The sequence below is a fragment of the Magallana gigas genome, chromosome 7 (genome assembly GCF_963853765.1).
Source record: "Magallana gigas chromosome 7, xbMagGiga1.1, whole genome shotgun sequence".
Classification (NCBI taxonomy): Eukaryota; Metazoa; Mollusca; class Bivalvia; order Ostreida; family Ostreidae; genus Magallana; species Magallana gigas.
This window is the reverse complement of record NC_088859.1, coordinates 47,369,747-47,387,848: the sequence shown is the minus strand read 5'-3', so window position 1 is coordinate 47,387,848 and position 18,102 is coordinate 47,369,747. Positions and strand designations below refer to the sequence as shown.

The following is an 18,102-nucleotide window of genomic DNA, read 5'->3' as shown; positions in this document are numbered from 1 at the left end:
GTCATGCATGGTGTGAGGCTCCAAATGTGTTTCATCTGTGCTATTTTCTTCAGTCTGAGTAAGGGAGATAAATCCTCAATAGTTAATGAAATATTGGGAGCTTGGGGACAGGGTTTTAGGGATTTGGTGACAGTTGATTGGGAATTCTCAGGTGCAAATTTGAAAGGGATCTGACATCTTTAGAGTCTCTTCAAGGTATCACACCGGTAATCGGCCAATCAAAATGAACTTAGTCAATTGTAGTTCCATATATACTTCATAATTATTTTTTTTCTTGACTGTATTTTTACATTTTCCTTTACTCAGTTTTAAAATTTTTTGTACCACTGAGTAGGATATTTCATGTATTTTGTTAGGTGATGATTTTTTTTCACAGGAACTACTTCTTTCAGGGCTCATGCAGCAGCTTCCTGGGGAGTGTGCAGTCTGTTTACATACAAATGGAAAACACGTGGTTTTGAGGGTAGACCTGTTTGGAGCTAGATATTTTGAGAAAATGCAGTATCGCTTGCCCTTTTTATTGTGTTAGCTGATGAGATAGGTAACAAATAACATTTCCTCCGAATATTTTGTCATGAAAAATACAAACTGATTTTTAAGAATTTTTTCCCCTCTATAGTGTTATATAGTGAAAACAATTACCGGTGTGATACCTTGATGCAATTGTTTAAAGTTCAAAGTTAAATTAACTCGTACTAAAATATTTCGAAAATTGTTAATTTGTACTGTAATTTATTTTGATTTTTTAAAATTGTTCTTGTATTCATGAACGTAGTCTATCCATAACTAAGGCAAATTTAACAATTTTGATTGGTCTATCCTTCATCAAATACTTATTTTGAAGTTATTTTAAGGCTGACTTAAACCAAATTTGGGAGTATGTATGTAGTAAATTAAATAAACGTTTTACACTTAAAACTTTTTTAAAGAGTTGTCTTCCCTTTAAGAAAATAATAAAAAATCATTTTCTGAAAATATGTATGGTAAATTATGAATTATTTTAGCATATTCTAAGAAAGGAAAAGCTTTTGCACATTTTAATCAAGAGAAATGTGAGAAAATTACTTTTCTTAAAAAATATATCTAAAAATGCATTTTTCCCATAGACTTCAATGTTAACTTCAGTATATGATAAATTTGTTACGTTTTTTTTTTTCCAATTTCAGAGATGAATCTTTATTATTTTAAAACCCCTTTAAAATCACACTAAAGTTCCAGTGATTAAACTTGCAATCTATTAGAAATAAAAAATGATAGTTATGGATGGACTACCTAGAGATTTTTATAAATACGTAGTTAGAGTCATTCGGATTTTGTTAAGTCGTACCAAGAATCATACATATTTCTTCTCTTTGTTTGTGTTACAGTTGGTTTTTGGTTTCAGAATCTGCCCCTGCAAGGACTTTCAACTTTTACTCCTGATGTCAACGGAATATCCACTCGTAGCTTTGCAACAAGCTTTGCTCTAGTATTCGTTAGATATCCTTTTGTTTTTCTTTAGATTCCTTTTAGAAATGTTTTTCCACGATTTCTTTTAAACAGAAGACCATATTGCCCTTTTTAACATTTCACGGGCCCGAAACACGTTCCAGTTACGAGCATTGCCATACATTACCAAAGGATTTAGAGGTTAACGTCTACCCATGCAAACAATCACGAAAGAATTGGGGGTCAATCACTATCTTTGCGAGTGTCATTTCGTGTTATAAACTCACCCTTTTTAAAAGAACAAAACCGAAAGTGAAATATTTGGACACAGTTTGGTATTTTCATTTCATATCTGAAGAAAAGTGCTACCACTACTAAAATTATTAGTTGTGTAGGCAGGCATTTGTATTTGAACTTATTTCGTAGTTCGTACGTTGTATTTTTTCGAATTGAGTAAGTCATTCCAAGTATTTTTTCTGTTTTGTTGGAATACCTATTCGAACTTTTTTTTTGATTTTAAGAAGCTATCGTGTTATCGTGTAAAGGAATACAGTAACATCCTTAAAAGCTTTTAACTTTTGTCAGCGACGGAAGACCCGCTCGTTTCATTGCAACGACATTTTCTAGTTATCATTTTGAAACAATAATAAAGAAAAGATCCTAAGATTTATGTTCTCAACAATATGCTATCTTTAAAATTGCTAAACACTTGTTCAACAAAATATGTTTATATTTAAAATACTTTCATTTGATATGGTTCTTCAAATTAGGGTCCTATATGGCAGTTAAGTCTTCTTTTTAATACTCTTCATTTAGCATTAATGTACCATAGACTATTGTTCAAATTGAAGTAATCTCCATACAGTTTCTTCTTTTATTCATCAGTATAAGGCGTTTAAAGGGGCCTAAACAATTGGTCTTTAAACTTATGTATCTAGTTAATTTGAAATAATTTTTAAAAACTCTTGAACAAGTTGTTGCTTCAAGTCATCCTTTTAAGAATATTACATCCATGGACATTTCGTAAAGAGTCCCTTAAACGCAGCATAGGGCAAGCCCCTTAATGCTACTTTGTGTTTGACCTTTGTTTTATAAAATAATTTGTTATTATAACTTATACAACCAAATTGTTAATTCTTTCACAAGATTTGATTTAACAACAGAAATGTTTTGACAGAAAAAAGGGGCTAGCCGTTAAAAAAAAATGACCAGAAAGGGCTAGAAAATGACAATGAAATTATTATGTTACCAAGAGAATATCAGGTGAAAGAAATTGAAAACCTGTTTAGCGATGTGCTCCATGACCCTTTTGTTTTATATGTTGTTTCTTCAGACTTTGTTAATGATTTTTCGTAACAAATGTTTATTCCGATATCATTTCGAGCTCGATGCATTCATCTTGATTTTTGTTGCAAAGTTGTCATAGTTCTACTTGGTTTTGTAAAAGTATATATAAGTTATATCAACGATCAATGCCTAAACGGAAGACAAATCATAGCACCGAGCCCTCACGGTCCACAGAGCCTGGCCTGACTTTAATATGACAAAACCCCAGAAAATATAATCTTAGACATCCTTCTTTCCTATTCATCTAAATGCCAAATGCGTCAGATTCCGCAGATGAATCCAAATACATGTCGTTTAGAGATAGCACTCTTTCTATAGTTAGTAACCATAAATTGATGTCGGTATTTATATGTCGAAAGATTTATTTTTACTACTTTTTGTTATTTTTTTCTATTTATGCTTTAGCACACCCTGAATGCACCACTGCTTTATTCCAACTTGAATGATAAAATATTCAGTATAAATATTATAAAAATAATTTCTACCTATAATGTCCGGCTTTACAGTATCCAAATAAATGGTTGCATAAAACGACTTTCCCATGCAATTTAAAGGCCTTTTTTCTCAAAGGTGTATAAATATTGACATAAATTATAAATGTGTACACTTACCTTATCTGTACAGAGAATGTTGTTAATGATGTACTGCTGTTTCTAATAATGAGAAAGAAAGTATTGATTTTTTGAAAAGAGTAATTACATGGATTAATCAAAATGTGATAGACATATACAAAGTGATATTTTGTAGAGACTTTAACTGTCAAATGCATACAAATAATAATGATAAAAGCGTTGTTGTCCTAATGATAACTTTGAAAACATTTTCTTTTAAAGATTGTTGGTTATCAAGTGGAAAAAATTACAAACAAGGCTTAACATGGAGTAATTGGGATGATGTCCCTCAAAGTAGGACCGTACCGATTATTTATGTAACATGATTTTTAAAAAGATAATATACATCATGTTTTATATTAAGAGGAACGAAGTGGACCAAAAACCCTTGGCTAGCGAAAATGAGGCATTAAATTCGTTTAGGTAAAATTGAGGTAGCTTTATCATTTCAAAAATATCGGAATTGTTTGAATTATACTCAGTCGTCTTTAAAAATCCAACACTGTAATATTTTGTTGTTGCAAAATATCGCTTAGTGTTCTATGTGTAATACTTTAAGAATTTATTTTCTATCTAAACGTGGTCTTTTAGCAGCGTAGAATTTTCTTTCTACATCAATTATTACAATACAACCTTTTTTAAAACACGTTTTTTTAAACAATCTGATAGCCTTTGTTTCTTATACAATATACAAATATAAGATAAAATGTAGATTTGATGAAGGAACAATGTGAAAGAAAGAAATTCTTTATGCATTAAAAGGTAAATTGAATGTCCATACACTGTTTTAATTAAGATTAATTATATTTATCAAGATATTTGTGATTATTTGAAAATAGTTATCTTGTTTATACTTTATGTGATAAATGGTGATGTGCGGAAATATGGCATTGGTTTTGTGTTTTCTCTCTAAAAGACAAAACCTTGTTACTTGACATAGTTTTTTTGTGTTTACCTTAAAAAAAAATCATTTCTCGGTTAACATATGTATAAGGCTAACATATCATTATACAACTGTTCCATATTTGGCGAAACTGATCTTAAAGTTTTCGTTCATTGTTTTTGAGAACGTATTAGTAATTCATACTTTGATTTTGTTTCAGTTTTTTACCACATACACAATAAATTCGAAGCACTGGATTGTTGTGTTGGTTAACTATCTGTAGGCAAAGGCAGAATAGTTGTGTTAAATATAATACATTGTATTACGTATACATGATCTCGATTGGTGCTCAGGATTTTAGCATGTCTATTATACAGATGCAAATAATAATTTTACATAATTTTACTATAGTTAAACTCAGTTATAGCGAAGTCCTAGGGCCCAATGAAATTACTTCCTTATATCCGTAATTCGTTATATTCGTATAACGAATTCGTAATAATATCTATAGCGATTTCACTATATACATGTTTTCTTTCACCAGACTATAATTTTCGCTAAATGAGGCTTAAAATAAAAATGCATTACTTTGATACCTTTAATACTCGGATTGTGAATTGAAAAAAAGAATGAAAATAAATTCTTTCAAACTATTATATTAATTGGTAGTGCTAACTTTTTTTAAACAGTAAAGACATTCGTTATAAAGGTGTTAAATTTCGTTATATTTCATCTCTACGTGACTCAAAATTAGTTCGCTATATCCGTAAATTCGTTTTATCCGAATTCGTTATAACCGTAAAGATTTTTACCGGGAATTCCCAAAAATTTTGTTATATCCGAAAATTCACTATATCCGTGTTCGTATTATACGAGTTTTACTATATCATTTCCGTGAATAAATCTCCCTCCAAATGCATAGTATCATTCTTGTAAAAATACGCATACAATGGGGATAACGCCCAGTTTCTCCATATACCAAAAAAATGTTGAGAAGTAAAGTTTTTTTTCAATCAAGATGCCTACTGACTTTGATGGTCACCTAAGTACTATAGCCTTTAAATTGACATGTCAGAGGGTGTCTTTTTAGCATTCTAAGACTCATTTTGGAGTTTTAACCCTAATCCAAAACTTCTGTGACTGTTATTCCTGCCATTTATAATTAGGTTTTTTAAACATAAATTAATAAAGGGAGTGGGGAGGAGGGAAGGGGTAGAAAAAAATGACTTGCATAGAACCCATACCGGTATTTAATTTAGTAAGACCAAGTAACAGTTTACTTAGAAGTTTTGATTTTTGGTTTAGATTGCCATTTTTGTCCTTCTAAAAAGGCCCGAACCTCTGGCCCAGGGGTAATGAATTTGACAATTTAATTGCATGATTTGAACATATTTCATTATGCAAATATATATATTTACATAAATGGAGTATGCAGCAGGCAATGCCCGTGTAAGCTTTCTACATTTTAAAATTTAGGTAGAGGGCTTCATAGCTATGAATTCAGTTCTTCTCAAATATATATGGAAGAAGAGAACATGATTTTTGATTAGGATAAAAAACATTTTCACTGTATGGCCATAATGGCCCCGCCCTAGGACCTGGACCCCTGACCCAGGAGCAATGAATTTCGGTAAAAGGCTTTATGGACATCATAACAATGCATTTAGTTATTTTTTCAAACATAAAAGGGAGTGGAGAAGACTATTTTTAAAGATTTAATATCTTTTCACTTTGTGGTTATATGGACCCCGCCCTAGGGTCTGAATCCCTGATCTAAGGGCCTTAAATTTTACAATATTGGTAGAGGGCTTCATAACCATTCTAACATTGCATTTAGCTTTGTTTCGACATGTGAGGGAGCAGAGGAGATGGTTTTTGTGAAAATTTTGCTTTTTTGCATATTTGTCCCCACCCCGGGGTGGTCAAGTCATGAATTTCACAGGTGACCTAAATCGTAAATCTAAACGTTCAATTATTATATATCAACAATTTCGAAATCCCGTATTTCACCGCCATATAACGGGACCGGAGTAACAACTTTGACAATTCAGGAGGCCGATTTTATTATTTTTATATTGAACCATATGTCATATAAAGCAACTCTAGTTTATTTGCGAAGCTTTAAGAAAATCGACCTTCTGGTTCTTTTTAGGTACAATCTCAAAATAGAAGTACATTAACGATAGGAATATAAAGGAAACTGCCATTTTCCGCATTTCAGAGCAGATTTCAAAAATATCTTTTTTCCCTTTTTTTTATATGATGAGTAATATAATTTCCTACCTTCTATTTAAGAAATTCTAAACTCTACCGTCTGGTTGTTAGTTGGGGCCATCTCAAAATATCGAAATGCACCAAATTTTGCTATATATTTTGAGCATTACGAATAAAGATTGGTATGATGGATTCATTTAAAAAAATAATGATAATGGCCTCAAGAATAACAACATTCTGTGTATAAAATTTTTACTTTCTTTCATGTTATTTCTTATAACGTACTCCTTCAAAGCTTTATTTTATCATAACGTCATGAAAGCACTTTAGGCATCACGTCTTCGCGCTTGGTCGACGCATCTTCGCACTTTTGCTCCTTCGCCTTCGCTCTATCGCCTTTGTAACTTTGCATCTTCGCCCTATCGGAACACCATAGATATATGTAAATGTAATTGTTAAAGGGGCATGGTCAAGATTTTGGTCAAATTCTATTTTTTTGTTTTCATTATTTACAATGCTTAAGGAAAGCATTTCTACTGATCAAATGAAATTTGAGGGTCAGTTGTAAAGTTATAAGCAAGATACAAGGCTCACAATTCTTTGTAAACAAGGCTCATGCCCTGTTGTTGTTTACATAGGTTCAATATACCAGTAAAAATTCTTTTTCAAGATGATTTGTCCATCTTCATCTTTCAGCTCTGTAACTTGCTTATAACTCAACGAATGACACTCAAATTTTAGTTGCCTATTGAAAATGCCTTACTTAAGCGTTGTGAACATTAAAATCGGAAAATTATTATTGACTAAAATCGTGACCATGCCCCTTTAAGATGACAACCATACCCCGATGCAATACGTCAATGTCTTGCTATAACGGAAGTATTTTCAATTTCTAAGATATACCCCTTCTTTCACTTTAAGTTTATTTGAATATGAATTATAATTTCTGTTACTTTCTGTAAACTGCAGCAGTAAAAATTACAATAGTGTAAAGACTATTTCACAAATAATAAAAAAATATATTGAAAAACTTTAATCTACAAGAAGGTCATTATTCTACAGGGATCACTTTTTTTCATGTGGAGTGTGCTCATTTTTATGAAAATGACACTTATTCATCAGGCAAAATAGTCATTTTTCTACGTAGAATAATGACCGGGGGTCATTTTTCTGCGTATAATAGTGACCGGGGGGTCATTATTCTACGTCGAAAAATAACCCCCGGTCATTATTCTACGGGGGTCATTATTCTTCATTACACAGGCCTTCTTAAATAAAATTGAGAGTCAAAAGGTAAATTATATAACCAAATTTAGCTTTAAAAAGTATACATTATTACTATTACAAATATTTATGCCTTAGTCTTTGATATAGATAACTGATTAATGTATGAAATGTATGCTATTTTTGCCTGATGTTTAATTATACACATATCTGTATATTTTGTAAACAAAATTTCTTAAACTTCTATTATTTTTCTCTGTAGTAACGCCAAATTTTTATTTTATAATGCTTTTTTGCCTTTTTGCATCCAACTTCCTATCCTAAAATACACTTTCATCAATGAATTATTCCCCTTTTTCACGCATATTCAAACATGACTTTGTCCACACGTTATCTCATCAACTGTCACAGCTAATGACTTGAAATTTTTATGCAAGATGGATTCAATATTATATTTATGCCCATTGCTTTTTTTATTTTATCAAAAACCATTTTCTTGAAAGCTTACCTGAAAAAACCTGAAACTGTTAATGTCATTTGTTTCTCAAAGTTTCTATGATATTGAACATCTGATTTCGAATATCTTTTTTTATTTTGTCAAGAATATTTTGTTAATCTTTCTATAAAAGAAAATTAGCTCATACATGGGTGGAGGGGCGTAGCAGAAATAGAAAAAAATATTTTATTCATATGTAACGTAATTAAGGGTTTCAAAAGGACAAAATCTTTGATTATTTAACTTCTGAAAAAATGAAATATTTTGATGTGCATATATAGAAAAAAGATTGTTCAGAATAATGTTGTTAACAATATTCTACTATCAAAATTAGGTTTAACAACCGCAGTTAGGAGATGAAGGATCAATGCAAAAGATGTTTTATTCCAAAAATCTAAAAAACACATATATTTCTGAACCCTTGCTCAACAAAATGTGTTTGCAATCATGAGAATTTTCATTTAATGTCAAGAAATAGGGACTGGTCTCTCAGATTATGGTCCAAAAGGGGTATTTTATTCATGACTATTTACTGATAAATATGTTGTAATATTTTTGAGAATGTTCATCTGACAGATATTTAGAGAACAGTAAAAAAAAATTCAAAACACTTCTTGAGCAAAATGAGTTCGAAATCACGAGTGTTTTTATTTGAAGTCAAGAAATAGGGGCTGATTCCTCAAAGTTGAGACCAAAAGGGGTCTGGAGTCCTTTATCCATAGCTTTAAACTAATAAATATTTTGTAATACATTACAGAAGCAAAACATGTTTATCTTATTGAACAATAAAATGCTTTCCATCAATGGGGATATATGGCCATCTTGTACCTTTGAGAATAAGAATGTAAAAATTTCTTGAACTGACTTGTTTCTGCCAAATTGGCCAAAAATGTTCCCGAAAGATATAAAAGCGATGAACACAAAGTCCTAATTGTCATTTTTTTTTTAAAGTATGCATATAAAAACAATACAATGTCTTTTTATTCACTTAGAACAGCTGTCGAACAGCAAAGGTATTGATCATTTAAAAACCCGGAAAAAAATATAAAGAGGGTTCATTTGTGTCCTCTCTACAAGCAATTGTGAGGAAAAGTTTAAATTTTTGCTCGTTTAAGTTGTAACTTTCTCTCAAAGTAGAATGCTTTTTAAAAAAAAAACCACAAGGTATATTTGTCTGTGTATATATATATATAGATATATTTTCGTTTAAATAAGATGTAAACTTTTTTAATCTAAGACGTGCACTTTTTTAGACCTCTATTCCACATTTAAAAAGAATATATTTATTTTATACTTATAGAACTAAATAATCCACATAAAATAAACATGGGATAGGTATAGAGATGTATATCAAATTCAAAATGGGTTATTTTGAATTGACACTTATTTTTTTCTATGAAAATATAACGTCAATGTGTCTCCATAAACACAGCCCTTACCAAAATATTGACCTTCTGGCAACACATTCTGGCATTATTGCAGCAATACTGCAGCAACATTCTGGCAATACATCGCGGCAATGTTGCTGCAGTAACGTTTTTCGTATGCAAATGAGATTGCGGCAATATTGCCAGAAAGATGTTGCCGCAAAAGTTTTGTTGCAACACATTGTTGCGACAACCACGTGCACCTTTCTGGCAATACTTGAGATTGCAGCAATATTGCCAGAAAAGTGTTACGGCAAAAACTTTGCTGCAACACCTTTCTGGCAATACATTTGCATATGAAAAATGACATTGCAGAAATATTGGTTCAATGCATTTTCTGTGCTCTGGCATCAATGGTACAATATATGTAATATTTATGAATAATAAATGTATACAACAAAGCAGTCATGTATATTACATTAATCTACAACCAAAATGAAGAAAAAATCTTTAATTGCCATTACAGTTTTATTTTTTTAAAGATGCAAAAAGGTTACAACAAGACTAACATTTTGCATTACATTAAATTTGGACTTTCAAAAATAAAAAAAATAAAAAACAGTTTGCGATTACACAATATTAAAGAAGTAAAAAAATTATTTTATTCAATGTAACATGCACAAAATAAGTATTGAATTAAAAATATAATGTATAATATTAGAGACCTGAAACTGGAATTTCAACATGCTTATAAAGGATACCAGTTAAAATTAATAATCTTTCAATTTAACACATTTCATAAATACAATAAACACAAATCATGATGAAACTTGACCAAAAGTACTCAGCCAATCAGTGACAATTTATTGCTGCAGAATAACATGTATTGCACTTGATTGACACAACGCACACAGACGGATATGGACAAAAGTTCACTGTTTACCGTAAGCAAAGCTCAAACCATATAGTTCACAAGTTCTGCACAACCACTTGCTGTATTACGATTGATCAAGGCATTCGTCCTAAGCATTCCAAATGTCCTTTTTTGACAGTCTCGTGTGCATTCTGATTTCACACATAAACAATCACAAAAACAGCTATCACAACAATATCTACATTGGAATTCAGCACTGTTGTGTATATGTTCCTCTTTATAATCTTATACAAATTACGTCATCATTCTTTTTAGGTTGCCAGTTTCACCATTCATTTAATCAGTAAGGTGACAGCTTTTTTTTATGGTTTTCTTCAGGTCTGTGTAACCCAGGGCCGACCTACTGGGAAGATAAATGGATTTCATATAAGCACATTGGCAATTGTTTTCAGATTTTAAGCAGTTTCAAGGGGGGTCCAGACCCCCTCCCCCTTCAAATTTGTTTTAAATTACATTATAAAATTACCTAAAATATGCCTCGGACCCCCTTCCCCTGGCAAACTCAAATAACCGTCGGACCCCCCCCCCCCCCCCCCCCCGGAATAAAATTCTAGATCCGCGCATGGTTCTTAAACAGTGTTAAACCCATTGGTATAATGGTAGATCGCAGTCTTCGGTTTATATTCTTATAACAAACATGTTTAATCTGCCATTCAATGAATATATTTTTATTGCTAAACTTACTTTTTCAAAAACGTGTTCATGCAGATGGTGCAGGGGATGTCAACACTCGAATCGTTCACTCAGATTCGTCCTCAGTTCAGCCGTTGATTTTTTTTTTACAGATAAACACTCCATTGACGGTGTATTTTTTAACCTTGTTTACAGATAATTCCCGTATTTCATTCATTTCACCATCTCCAGTGATGGCAGGAGGCTCGATGGCAGACAACATGGCAGCTTGGCGGCTAGCGATTTGATCGACCAATCAGCGCGCGCGTAACTTAACATTGAAACGAAAGTAAAAGTGGAAACAAACAGCATACGAAAATTCTTAATTCAACATGCATCGAGCAGTTTAGATACTCAAATCTAAGTAGACTGATATTTTAACTTAATAAAAAAGATACAAGATACAAATATTGACTGCGGTTGAGGGCAACATTGATTATATTAGCCCCCGAGGGACGAAATATTGCCCGACGCGAAGCGGAGTGCAATATTTTCGTCCCAAGGGGGCTAATATAATCAATGTTGCCCAAAAACTCAGTCAACATTTGTTTTGTTATAAGAAGAAACAAACCAAAATTTAAGAAAGTAATTGAAACAGATCGCCGTAATTTTCTCAGCTCAACAGAGAATTCACGAATTCAATTTTGTGCAAAGTTCATTTCCAAAATATCCTCAGCATCAAACGGTCACTAGTGATATTCCACCGCCCGTAAGAATTAACATACAAATGTTCTACCTGATTTTACTTCACAGTAATTCGCAAATCCTTATATCCGTTATGATAGCAAACCGTCGCATTGCGCGTCCGTTGTTTACTTGCCTTGGCTGACTATCTATTATGACGTCACCTTGTTTTGGAGTCGCGAAGAGTTATTTACGTAATCGTTTACGAATCAACAAATCAAAAGCGATTAATTGAAATAGAGGGAATATTCTCTAGATATTACTCCTAGCCGGTCAATATTAAAAAAATATTGACTGGTCAATATTTTTCGGACGAGCCAATATTACAATTATTGACTATTCGTCTATATAGAGTTATATAGTAAGAATATACTACTGAATATAATAATATACCGTTACAAAAGAACAGACAGGTCGGTATTCACGTAAAACATGAGTGGGGGGGGGGGGTGATTCAAACAGTCTTTTATAGTGAAACATCGTAACCATGCATAACAGTTATATGCCATTGAAGGGAATATCACTGGATTTTTTTAATTGGATTTTCTTAGAATAAGACTTCAATCATAAAATATTTATTAAATTTAATTTTTTCGACTTTTTATTATTTTTTTGAGGAAAAATATGTATGCAAAAGCAATTCATGCAATTATACTTGACAGTTTTAGACTTGTGCTGAATGTGTAAAATTTTATAAGTCTAAATTCTGCTAAAGCTTTTGCAAGCTCGGTAAGCATAATAAATCAGAGGAAAAAGAAAAGTTTGTGGTAAACTTCTGGCAAATTTTGAGGTGTTATAACTGAAATCATATCTAAATAATTGATAATTTTTATCCCCCCTCAACTGCTCAGCTTCTCCTTAAATTATAATTAAAGCAGAAATCAAGTATGATGCCTAGCAGTATTGCCAGATCGAATTATATATTATGTATAAATTGGTTCATGATTTAAATGATCAAATACATGTAGATGTTACCAGAAAATTATTTCTGGCAGTATGATACTGAGTGTAGCCAGAATATTACCAGAAGTCGTTGCAGCTAGTGGCGATATTCTATGTGCAATGTTGATATATTTTTTTTTACAGAAATAACTCTAATAGTATTGCCAGAATGTTGCCAGCAGTTATTGCCGCTAGCAGCAACACTCCAGCAGTATTGCCAAAATGTTACCAGAAGTTGTTGCAGCTAGCGGCAACATTTCACTAGTCTCAAAATCTGGTTTCTGGTAACAAAAATATGTTGTTGCAATAGTACCGCAATATTGCGGCATTGTTGCAGCAATAATTTTACTTTGGTAAGGAAGGAGTTCTAAGTATAGACTGGATTTTTCTTGTTCTAAAAATAAATCTCATGCCGACTTATAAAAATAAGGTACCCAATTTTGAGGCAAATTTACTACTTAAATGAGCAAAATTCAAACATATTCTCAACAAATGGTTGTAAAGAGGACACCAATGAACCGCCTTCATATTTTTCAGATTTTTAAATCTTCAAATTAAGTCTGTACTTGCGCAGTTCGACAGCTGTTCTGAGTTATTGACAAGGCATTGTACTGTTCTTGTATGCATACTTTTCAAACAAAATGACATATAAGACTTCATATTTATTGCTATTATATCTTTTGGCAACATTTTTGGCCAGTTTCGGACAGAAACAAGTCAGTTCAAGGAATTTTTACATTCTTATCCTCCAATGTACAAGATGGCCGCACATCCCCCTAAAGTTACAAAAGTTATAAACTTTCTTTATACTGTTTGAATCAAACGCATTTAAAAGTATTTATGATATATTCAAATTATTATACCTGCACTTTCTAATACTTTCTCAAACTGCTCTTACATCTTATAAACCAGCAAATTGAACTCTTGGAGTTTGATTTGGGGTATCGTGTTGTTTTGTAAAATGGTTTCAAAAATTCTCTGTTAGTCCTGGGGGTTAAATAATTGGTAAAAAAAAATGACTTTTTTCACAAAAAACCCTCTTCCTCGAACTCCTACATTTTCAACAGTAGACAAATCTTCTCTCGGAATATGTTTTAGGGTATCCTATAGATGTGCAATAAGGTTTCGGAATTTTCAATTTTGACCTGGGGGTCATTTAATGGCTGAAAAATGAGGGTATATTTTTTACAAAAAAACAGGTTTCAAAAACGCGTCATTTTTTTTTTTGGCAGTAGCCAAATGATCTTCTAGAATATGATTGGGGGTGTCATATTGAAGTGTGATCAGGTTCCAGAATTTTTTTTTATTAAGGGGATCAGTGGGCAACAAAAAATGACGTTTTTTTGCAAAAAAGTATGGTTCCCAGAACTCCTCTTACAACTTTTGGAGTAGCTACGCCATCTCTTGAGATATGATTTGGGCTGTCCTATAGATGTGCAATAAGGTTTTCAAAATTTAAATTTCATCCAGGGGATCAAAAAGTAGCAGAAAATTGACGTTTATCACTTCAAAAAAACATAGATCCTAGAACTCCTCTTCTAATTTAATGGATAGACATATCATATCTTGGGATATGATAGAAACTGTTCCATAGATGTGCATTACGGTTTTGAAAAATAAAATTTAACCCTGAGGCCCATTATCTACATACCTTTTGATCCCCTTTAAGGATCAATAATATATATGGTTAAGGGGTGGGGATCTCAACCGTTTTCGATATATTCGTGCACTTCCTGTTCGAGGGGGGTAATGACCACCCCCAGGGCCCATGACCTACATACCGTTTGATGCCCCTTTGTACAAGGAACAAGAATATATATGGTTTAAGGGTGGAGATCTCAACTGTTTTGAAGATATTAAGGGACTTGCTGTTTGAGGGGGTCAGGACCACCCACAGGGCTCATGACCTACATAACATTTGATGCCCTTTGACATCAGAAACATGAATATATATGGTTTAGGGGTCATGATTATAACAGTTTCTGAGATATATGGTAATTTTAAATTCCTGGGGGATGGGGATGACCCCAGGGGTAAGATCTAATAAACCCTATATATTGCCAGTAACAGTCAATATATGATTATGAAAACCCTATATTATTATCTTTGTCCGTTTTCAAGTTACCATTTACAATAGATCTAGAATCTACGATTCTTCCTACAAGGTTCAATGTTAGACCCCACACCCTTTTGACACCCCCCCCCCCCCGAAAAGTGGTTGTCTAACCCAAAATGAGAAAAATCAAACCAGGATGCACACCTAGATATGCAGGCCAATCATATCCTAAAGTTTTGTACAATTCTGTTCAGTCATCTCTGAGAAACAAGTTCATAGCGAGAAAAAAGAAAAAGAAGACGAAGAATAATAATACATGTATTAAGAACTGTACAAAAACAATAAGTCTCTAAATTTCATTCGGGAGACTTAATAATAAAGATTAAATAGAGATAGGATCATCAAACATCAATAATTTAAAGATAAATTGACAATTTCTGATTCTAAGGGGGTCAGGATGACCCCTTAGGGTCATGACTTACATGCCATAATGATCTAATGCACCATGACCTAAGGAGGAAAAATATCTTTGGATTAAGGTGGGGATCTCAACGGTTTTTATGATATTTGATAATTTCAGGAAGAGCACTTGGGATCATGACCTACATACCATCTGAAATGCCTTAAACAAAAAAAACAATAATATGATATGTACATGATATATGATTCAATTTAAGAACCCAGATAAAGATCAATCATCTATGTTTTGTAATACTTCCTATGTATATATACATGTATTAGTTTGTGTTTTGTTCTATACTATTCATGTTCATGACTGTAGTATGGATAAGTCTTATTTTAAATAAATTAAAAATTGTCAAATATATGACTTGGAACCCCCAATCCAAACAAACTCAAATATAACCTGCCCCCCCCCCCCCCCCCCCCCCAATTGTCGAATGATCTATTGAAATCAAAATATAATTTGTGTGTCTAAAAACTTTTATGAACTGATAAAAAATGTTATTCTAAAAAAAAATTACATTACACCTTGCATAATTGACAACTGATCTATTGAGATATGATCTACTGAGATATGATCAGAGGTCATATTTCTACCTTAGGATCAATAACTAGTATTCATTGACAAGTTAAAATTAATAACAATAAATGATTCAAATTATAAATGTTTATACTCCACATTCACGCCAACCCCCCCCCCCCCCCCCCAATGTTACCTGGTTCTAAAGATTCAGTCTTCTTAATACATTCTTACATGTGTATAGTACTAAAGTTTAAATCATTTCTTGACTGCTTTTTCTCTCCTGATGCACATTACCATTTGGAAATTGCTTAATTCAGTTTTTAAGATTTATAAACAAAATGTTATATGCAATTGTAAAGTCTCCTAAACATTTAAAGCAGTGTCATCATTAGGCTACGATCTCAGATCTCAGAAGTTAACAAAATATACAGTGTATCATCATTTCCTATTTCATAAAGGCGAGGGGGGGGGGGGGTTAAAGACAACACCGTCAACAACGTCAACAACGTCATTTATGTACTTTACACCATTTGATGCATCATAATGACATTAGAAGATATTTTGTATTTTCCTGTTTCGTGGGGTCAGAACAGTCCCATAAGGTCATGACCTACATTGTATTTGATGCATTATAATAATACATTAAGATAGAAATACTCCTTCCTTCCTAAATTAACTCATATAAAAATGATAAGTGTCTACACTTACTTACATGTAATACACAAAGAATCTGGGGGAATAAGCCGTTGCAAATGCCCACGACCTTCTCGTACCTTTAATAAGAAGTAATAAACGTACGAGTTAACTGGGCATTTAAACGGTGGACAGTATTGTCCAAATGAAAATGTCCAAAAAGGCGTAACTGTGCTTAAATTCTATAGTATTTAAATATACTTTAAACTGGCAAATTTGAAATGACAATCAAGTACTCATTTAAAGAGATTAAATACAAAAATGTTGATTACTTTCTAAAAATATTTTATTTACTAATTTACCTCAGTCATCATATACAACCCCTAACGCAGGGGAGTCGACAAAGAGTACGGGGGAGTCGATTCCACCATTTGTAGTAGGCGATTTGTTCCGCTTCGGGAACAGGAGGAATTTAGGTAACACCTTTTGTAGGTATTTAAAACAAGTTCCCCCCCCCCCCCCCCAAAAAAAAATGAGTGGCGTCGGAATCAAAATGAAAGTGGGGGAGGGGGGCTAGACTTGTACAAAATATTGACAAGCAAAAAAAGGTCTTTGGAATGTATAAATTTGCAAAAAAAGTTAGCGCCCCCCCCCCCCCCGGTTCCGACGCCTATGATATATACCACACGGAAGACAGCGGTAGTCAAACCACTAACGTATAACAAGGGGGTTATTCGTCACTGGTCATACTTTGTGTTGGTCATTGGTCCGAGTGGTCTATGTGTCTTCTGGTACAACTACTATGCTTTTTCTTTCTCAACAAAACACGCATTTGTAATGTGATTTTCCTGCCGATGCAATTGGAAGTGAAATACATGCCTAGTTAATTGTTGAATTTTCATTAGGCGCACACTGTACGTTTGACTTAGCTTGTATTCTGCATTTTGAGCACAACTACATGCTTTTGTCCAGCGTATGTCCCTGTTGTGTTAACAAGACTCTCAAGGATTCAGAGATGGAACGTTTTATCTTGCCAATTAATAGTTTCTTGCATGCACAACAACCATCTGTTTACAATATGAAATCGTGCAATCTCAACGAGAATAACATACTTTCATATCTTATAAAAGTAGTAGAAAACGCATATCAAATAATTTCAAGTTATTATTAGCAAATTTTTAATTATTAAGAAAAGAAAAGAAAAATACATTTTAACATTGTATATTATTAAGTATAAAAAGAAAATTACATTTTAACAATGTAAACAAAAAGATAAACAAAAAAACCCAAAACGCATACGATTCGAACACCTGCTTTTACAGTGCCATTTGTTCAAAGAACTCCTCGCTTACCACTACACCACCGATTTGCTTGTTTAGATGGTATAATATAGCTGATTGTATTGTTATCAGTATTACGCAAACAACTTGACTTTAGCCATTTAAAGAGCATATAAATATGTTGTTGTCTTAATAACAATTAAATGTGAAGTTACTTTTTGTGGGTTATGGCAGCACTGAATGTATATGATTACGTATATGTTTAATAAATGTAACAAAAGTGAAATTTGTTAGAAAAAAAATGTTAGTTTTTTAATGGACCTATGTGTTTTTTTGCCTCGGCTTA

The 18,102-nt window shown here is 32.6% G+C and overlaps 1 protein-coding gene across 1 annotated transcript in view; it reads right to left on the bottom strand.

Annotated features, from left to right (window-relative positions):
* Positions 1-18,102, bottom strand: part of LOC105334403 (protocadherin Fat 4) — a 124,624-nt gene that overhangs the window by 84,644 nt on the left and 21,878 nt on the right. The window contains exon 5 of the mRNA XM_066066161.1: positions 3,387-3,428. Coding sequence (XP_065922233.1) covers positions 3,387-3,428 — 42 coding nt within the window. The remainder of the gene's footprint in view (positions 1-3,386; positions 3,429-18,102) is intronic.